At 45.8% G+C, this 7,833-nt stretch overlaps 3 protein-coding genes across 3 annotated transcripts; 1 reads left to right on the top strand and 2 right to left on the bottom strand.

The window, feature by feature from the left end:
- Nucleotides 1-1,155: 1,155 nt before the first annotated feature.
- C8R40DRAFT_1046199 (uncharacterized protein) lies at nt 1,156-1,815 on the top strand (the record flags this gene model as incomplete). Its single annotated transcript, XM_046224356.1, has 3 exons — nt 1,156-1,374; nt 1,428-1,497; nt 1,523-1,815. Coding segments are annotated over 3 exons (582 nt in total), but the record flags the coding sequence as incomplete, so codon positions are not given.
- A 1,218-nt stretch (nt 1,816-3,033) lies between these two features.
- Nucleotides 3,034-5,477, bottom strand: C8R40DRAFT_1069774 (uncharacterized protein; the record flags this gene model as incomplete). Its single annotated transcript, XM_046226152.1, has 6 exons — nt 3,034-3,152; nt 3,211-3,892; nt 3,949-4,038; nt 4,090-4,327; nt 4,575-4,988; nt 5,464-5,477. 6 exons carry the CDS (start codon nt 5,475-5,477, stop codon nt 3,034-3,036), a joined length of 1,557 nt encoding a protein of 518 aa, XP_046085947.1.
- Nucleotides 5,478-7,429: 1,952 nt separating this feature from the next.
- C8R40DRAFT_1046452 (PIN domain-like protein) lies at nt 7,430-7,833 on the bottom strand (the record flags this gene model as incomplete). The annotated part of the gene is made up of 2 exons (XM_046224365.1): nt 7,430-7,561; nt 7,618-7,833. The coding sequence occupies 2 exons, from the start codon at nt 7,831-7,833 to the stop codon at nt 7,430-7,432; spliced, it is 348 nt and encodes a 115-aa protein (XP_046085946.1).

Raw genomic sequence — 7,833 nt, 5'->3', positions numbered from 1 at the left:
TCACTCGGCCCTAGGCATGTCCCCATTCGAGTTAACCTACGGATACCTTCCCCTGTTCAATATCCCGGTTGGTCAACGCAGCGGCATTCCAGCGGTGGATGACCGCATACGGATTCTCCGAGAAGCGCGACAGGATGCTGGAGCTGCCTTACATCTAGGAAAGAAGCAACAAAAGGAGGGATACGAACGTGGGAAGCGAAAAGCGCATCAATTCAAAGTTGGGGACCTAGTTTGGCTAAGTGCGGAGGACATTAACCTGCAGCTATCCAGTGAAAAACTAGGAGACCGACAGCTAGGACCTTACCGTATTCTGGAGAAAGTCGGACCTCTGGATTACCGCCTTGACCTTCCCTTGTCATTAGACCGCCTTCATCCTGTCTTCCATGTCGACAAACTATATCCATGGAAAGGTAACCCCATCAATGGCGAAATACCAACACCACCAGAGCCGGTGTACTTAGAAGATGAAGATGAACCGGAATATGAAGTGGAGGAGATCTTGGACAGTCGGGTACGATGGAAGAAGTTGGAATATCTAGTAAAATGGAAAGGTTACGATGCAGGACACAACTCTTGGGAACCCGCACCCAACCTCAGCCGGGCACCAAAAATTGTTCGGGCCTTTCACAAAAAACATCCGACAGCGGCAAAACCTTGACCATCGAGGGCAATGGTCATAAGGAGGGGGGTAATGTCATAAAGTACGCAGCCCCTATCATTTTCCCTTTCTCACCGTCTCGACGCCTTTACTTGTACAATACATCATCCCATCGCTGTCAATCTCCATCGATTACTGATCTATCTATTACTGATCCACCTGACCCACCTTCTCTTTCTATCGGCTTCCGCCTCCTTCCTTGCCCCTGAACTGTACAGTATTACATCGTTGTTTCTCGCAGACTAGATTATGTATATATAGCCAACCCTCCACAGCCTGGTCCCTTATCTTGACCTCTCTGTCATTATCTGGGACCAGGTATGTGCTTACTTATTATTACCTATGACTACGATACTCAATATATCTCTGTCATTATCTGGGACCAGTTCGCCTCCGCTCCGCTTAGTCGCTCCGCCTCACTCACCTGCTTAGTCGCTCCGCCTCACTGTCTGGTTTAGTCACCCCGCTTCCTGCTCCGCTAGTCACTCCGCCTCTGCCGCTTCGTGACAGATGGAACAGAGAAGGACAAGTCAAAGGAACGATCAACCTTCACACATGCACAAAAAATGCAAGCTGCAGCAACATTTGGTTTTGGGCGCATCCATGGTTTGGGCATGCTCGCATGGCGTCGAAGTGAATATACTGGAAAGATGCTTGGAAACCCATCAGTCTCAGAGACTTTGACTAGCTATATGCTAAGTTTGCGTCGACGCAAAGTATGCCCACTACAGGGACTTAGTTATACAATGACTGAACTATTCTTTCCTAGACACTCATCGGAGAAACTGCTACCAGTGCTCGAGCTGTAACCTCGGTGGGTGTTTACTCAGATATGTTTTGTGGGCAATAATAATGCTTTCTAAGCATTGCTTTCCGATTTGTTTGAGTTCAATAACCAGCCCAAGTTTGCTGAGCCTCGCCCCTATGAACCTACTGCTAGGAATGCCCCTAAAGATCCAACAGACTGGGGAGGATGTTGCGCTCGTGCACTTCTTCATTTGGGCTACACCCTGGCATTCTGTAATCTCCTCCGAATTGATGAATTGCTGAAGATTCAAGTCCACGATATTGTAATTGAGAAGGACCCAAAGACAGGGGTGGTAACGTTAACACTCACCCTTCCATTTCGAAAAACTAGTCAATTTGGAGGTACGTGAATCTTCCTTAAAGCCAGTCTCTAGTTACTCACCACCACCAGATATAAAACCTTTTATTCTTCATGAGATGCCAAGACAGTATGCCCATCTATGCCCTGTTCGGGCCTTTTCAAAATGGCTACATTTCTCGCGGATTAGGACAGGTTATTTGTTCAGGAAAATTCGCCAGAATGATCGCATTGCAGAAGAAAATGAGCCAATGGTAAGTGTGAATGTTGTTTCTTATATATTCAGCTTATTGGTGTTACTATCAGACATCTGGGCAGTTTCTTGAGATGTTTTGCAACAATCTTATTGATATAGGAACTGATTACTTTCCATATGGGACTCATTCTTTCCGTCATGGGGGATGCCAATGGTTGTCAGTAGAACGTTGATGGCCATTGAGACAAATCTGCGAATGGGGCGGCTGGAGTCAAGAGTTTACTCACCTCACAATAGTAAAGTACCTAATTTCATGGAACGACAATCCTACTGTAAACCGTTATGATTTTTTCAATATGCACCGTAAACCTACTACTGTATGCCCTACTTGTAATCGTTCTTGCCATTGTAGCTAAATTATTTTCTCATTTTGGACGTTCAAAATGCCAAGTAAAAACATTGCAATGGTTATTTGAAGCTATATATACTAAGATGGTTCACTAGTGAAGAGAGACACATATATAAAGCAGTCAACGTTGAGCCAAAGATAGATAATGGCTAGCAATGGAAGAGCTCTTTGACATTACTTTACCACAATGGGAAAATACCTCGTCAAACCTTGGCCCATACTCTGCTCTCGCCCGGGCAGCCAATTCTTGGTCACGAGCTACTTGCAAGTTCCGCAAGCGTTCAAGAATCGCAGTCCATTTTAATGGCTGCCCCGCATCCGTCTGGAACTCCAACCAAAATTCTTCAGGGGTACTGGAATGATATCGCTCGGCAAAGTACTGTTTATCATGAGCAAAACAGAATGAAGACGATATAGACACCACTTACCCGCCATTCTGACCAACTCCCCTTAATCCCATCCCATCTCTGGTCCTTCTTCCCCTTGTAGATTTCTTGCCAGTAGCGAAGTGCGACTGGAACACCTTTGATGCTAGAGACTGTTGCACAATCCTTGGGATCCCAGTTTGGTCCTGCATCATCCCAGATGTGATCCAACCGGGCTATATCATTTGCAAAGCTCAGCTGTAATGATGGCTCCGGTATATCAAGATAACAAAAGCTAAGTCACTGGTGATTAGCAAGAATAAGTTCAAATGTTTTATCTCCAATGCTTTTATGGGCTTTCCGGAGCTTTGATGGGAGAGCCGACGAATCACTCATTATCACGTCGTTACCCGACAGATCTAATGATAATCAATAATTCAGTAAAGCATGATCATGCACATTCTGACCAATGCATACCTGCATTATTTGTTGTGAGTGTCAGACTTGTATTGGACAATGGTTTGTACGACGGAGGCAATGGGATTGAGGTAAATGTCGAGGGAGGTGCAGGTGCATGCGCAAACACTGACGCAGATGACGCGGATATAGGCAGAGGTGCAGGTGTAGGTGCAGGTGTAGATGTAAACAGAGGCGTGAACACTGATGCAGACAGAGGCAGAGGTGCAGGCGTGGATGTAAATGGAGGCGCAGACACCGTTGCAGATGTAGATGTAGATGTAGATGTAAACGGAGGCACAAACACTGGCGCAGACGTAGGCAGAGCTGCAGGCATGGGTGTAAACGGAGGCACGAATACGGACGCGGATGTAGGCGGAGCTGCAGGCACAGGTGTAGGTGTAGGCATGGATGTCAACGCAGGCATAGGTACAGGTGCAGGTGCAGGTGCAGATGCCAATGCTGCGGATGTAGGTCGATGTGCAAGTGTCGGCAGAGGCGCAAATGTGAAGGCAAATGGGGGCAGAGATGGAGGTGGATGGGGCGTAACGGCAGATAATGGAGGGATGGATGCAATCTGGGGTTCGAGCGGGGCTAAAGCAGGCATACTTTGAGCAAGCATGTTGACAACTGTGCCTACAATGGATGAGAGCCCCGTAATTTGTTCATGCGTCGAATGCATGTACTCAGTGATTAGGGCCGGCTGAAAAGGGTCACCTATTTCATCGAAGCTGAGACCTAGATATAGAAAACACATACGGAATTCACTTGAGCATCGCTCTCAGCCTTGAGCTCCTTCAGAACATCCTCGTGCAGAACATAAGGATGAGCAGCATAATACTCGTCAGCCTATATTTGACTTAGTGTTGTTATAATCGAGCCAACTATTACCGCGCTTACCCATCGTAAAAGTGCTTCTTGCTCAGCCAGCGTGCGCATATCCTTTGAACGTTGCACAGGGGAATTACTTGTACCATCTGAATTCAAACCCATCATTGTGATCCTTCGTAAAGCTGAGCCTTTGAGCTTCTTCGGCTTTTTTGTCGGCGCCAAGATACTTGTTGTCTCCTTGGTGGAAGCTGCGGTGAGTTTGTTGTCCCGGATGCCACGGTGAGAACGTCTTGCGCCTGCAATAAGACTTGCAGGTTCGAGTTTTTCAGTGATAGGGTAGGAAAAAGATAGCAGGGACGTACGATTTCCACCGGACCATATTTTCACTAAACGCAACAAGCTTTTCCTGCAGTTCAACCTTCTTGCCTGCAACACCAAGCTTATTTGTCTTGCAGAGCTGAACCAGGGATGCACATTTCATGATGTAGCTGTTGATGAATGAAGTGAGGAAACAAAGGAAGGATACGGACCACCGGGGTGAAGTGAAGACTCACATATTGACATATTCAACTTCAAAAACGTCGTGGTTGTATACCGGAAGTGCAATTGTATGAGCAGGTTGTGGTCCCGGTGGACGGCGTATGCGAAATTCTTCACTGCCGAGGTCAACAAGCTCAATGTCCGATGAGAAATTTGAAAGGATGCCTGGAGAAGAGGGTGGTGAAGAGGGTGGTGGATCAGTAGCAGCAGAGAGTGTGTCAGGTTCATCGATGTCCATAACATGGAAGTAGCCTCGAAAATGATAAATAGGTGCAACGAGTATGGCGACTAGCACAAAACTGGTCCACTGTGAGCCTAGAGAGTTGAGCAAGAAAGAAAGAGAGCGGGAATTGGTGTCGACGTCATTGTTGGTGGTAACAAGGAGCGGCGGCAATTGCAAGCCGACGTCAGCAGCATTTTTGATCGACCTACCAGGGCCGAGCGAAACGTCATCAATACATGGTTGAAAAGTGAGTGGGGGACACGGTCAACGACCGGCGAAGAAACGGTGGGAACGAATCCGTACGGATTCAATCCATTACATCATCTAATCAAAAATACAAAACAGCCTAGAGCCGAAAAATGGAATCGTATATGGCCGATCAAATCCGACCGGCCCTGTCAACCGGACGTGACAGAACTGTCTTATCCACGAGAGAAGTGCAATTAAGACCAACGGAAAAGACAATGAAGGTCACATCAAATAACGTATCGTTACGGGATGTGACCTGATGCGTAATGACAGTTCCCCTTTAGGGACTGCACTGCATCACCCGACGGATCCACGCGCTCCGGACAACGAGCGGGCAATCGACGGCGGCGGGAGCAAAATAATTGTACCATCCAAGACACAAATTGAGCAAGAAAATATAAGCTAGAGAAAACATAAGCTAGAGAACTCACAGTCGAGATTGCATAATGTGATTATGTGGACAGGTGGACAGGACAGTGAAGGAGCAGGAGATGGAGTTTGAAGATGTGAGAGTATGAATGTAAGGAGACCTGTGAGGGAATGAGGGTAAGGAGACCTGTGAGGGAATGAGGGGACGCGACTACGTATGTAATAGAAAGCCCGTCGTGGAAATGGTATACATATGTTGTGAGGCAGCCAGGAGGGGAGGCTATGAGCGCTGCTGCTTAGATGTCAGCTATGTTCAACCGAATCTTATATGTAACAGCGCGCATAACACCCTGTCCATTGAGTAAGTAATTCAAGGATCTACTAATCTCAAAGGGTCAGAACAATCGTATTAAGCAATGTTATGTGCATCTAGTGGTGCATCGTCTGTATGATCTCTGTGCTATCATCTTTTTATTCTAGCAATCTCGTCTCTTCAGCTTTTTCTCCCTGCCATTAAGATTGCGAAGTTTATTGAGCAGGCAAAAAAGACAATGCCTACGGAGATATCAGGTTACTATTATGCGCCAGATTGTACTATTTCTTGCCATCTACCCAGTGTCTACCTCAACCACTATGTACATACTGAATTGCAGCATACAAGGTAGAGCTAACTTGACATTATATTGTGAAATTCTAATGAATAACAATGGTGCAATTTTTAAACAAGCTCATCTTCGCTATCAGTAAGCTCGATGAGACCTAGATATTTACTGCCAGAACAACTGCACTTGAAGCTGCTTCCAGCAATGAACTCGCTCTGCTTTCGCTTCAATGGAAGCTCAAGTAAACTACGGCTACCTAGACTCAATTGAAGCATCAATTTGAACAGAAGACGCCATGAGCTTACCCGGAGCTTCTAAAACCATGCCTGGGTTCTGAGTGAGCATCTTAGGCAGACGGGGACCTGCAAGTAATGGTGAATTAAAGCCAAGATAATATGCAAGGGACGTTGAAACTACCTACCAATCAATTGGTGGAGATTGATGACCTTGTCTACATTATTTGTAGCCACAGCGATCATGGCAACGGGAACTTCAACTCTCCGACTTTTTGCAATGGCAGAATTGAGACCAGTGAGTTGAATAAAAAACGCCGTACTGAAAATGATTGGAATGATTTCATCTGCGTTTTTTGGTGGAAACTCCAGGGCATTTTTGCTTAGGATTGTAGTCAAAAGGGTAGGTACATAAGCGTTCCCTGTTCTGTCTGTCTCGAATTCGCTCTGGAGGCGGGGGAACTAGAAATTCGGAGTTTTTAGGGTTGTAGGCAATGTATTTCTGACAAAAATCGTAAATCGTCAGTAGGTGTTGTAAGCATGTCACTCCGATGTATGGAAATACGTACAGAAGAAAACATTCAGATAATAACTCCGGGCCAAAGATTGTGGTGAAAATGTTCTAACATAAGCTTCGGAGACCAAGCAAAGTGTTCGGTACAGAATGCTACAATTCCACTAATGTTAGGCAGTGTGAGTAGCCCGAGGGAGGGTGATACACGAAGCCCTTTGGAATAACTAGTGATGGGATTAAGGAAGGTACCTAAGACCTCAAGATCTTCATGCGTAGGAAAATTGGAATCCTGAAGTATCTTGGCTCACGTAGGGCTACAAATGCCCATTTTACCTTTCTTGTTGTACTTCATTTCAAACACCATGTCATCGTTCAGTTTCTGGCAGGCCTGAGTAAGTTGTTGGGTCTTTGAATTGAAGGATTGGTAGGCGTCAAGAAGAATATCACCGAAACCGCTCTGAGCAAGGCGAAAAGCGGATTGAGGCCCAATTCCGTTTACTCTGGAGCCAAGATCATTGCGGAGAAGCAGTGCAATCAGAATGAATGCCCCTTGGGATAACCCCATGGCTCTAACAGGGTAAACACAGACAGTCAATTCTTGCCAGGATCTTTGAGCTTTCGATTTATCCCTACAACAGATTGTTGGGACTTTACTAAATAAGTGTTTAAAACTAGTTACTCACCGTGGTACCACAAGATTCATGACAGATACAGCTCCAAGGGGAAAAATGTCATTGTCCTTGGAGAGCACTGTATCAATGATTCCCTGCTTGAGCATGGCAGCTATTTCGGCTTCTGCTTCACCAGGAGCCTGTTGTGATTTTATTACTTTGTACTTGTTACTTTATGCATACAAAAGGAATACACCAGATGGCTCTGGTAACCAAAATGCTTAATTAATGTTCTCGATTGCTTCAGGTAGTCCAATTCATTTGTGACAACTTGACGACCTCGTTTAATCTGTGCCGGTTCATTCCCGTCATAGACAAATATACAGTGAGCGCCAGCCCTTGATAAAGCACATAACAGTTTGAAAAACTGAGTGAGCGTTGGATTAGAGCTGTGGAGCTGGCCTACAGCCAT

The sequence above is a fragment of the Lentinula edodes genome (assembly GCF_021015755.1).
Source record: "Lentinula edodes strain Le(Bin) 0899 ss11 chromosome Unknown C8R40scaffold_19, whole genome shotgun sequence".
In the NCBI taxonomy this organism is placed as follows: Eukaryota; Fungi; Basidiomycota; class Agaricomycetes; order Agaricales; family Omphalotaceae; genus Lentinula; species Lentinula edodes.
Note: the sequence above shows the minus strand (reverse complement) of the source record. Positions and strands in the feature narration are given on the sequence as shown.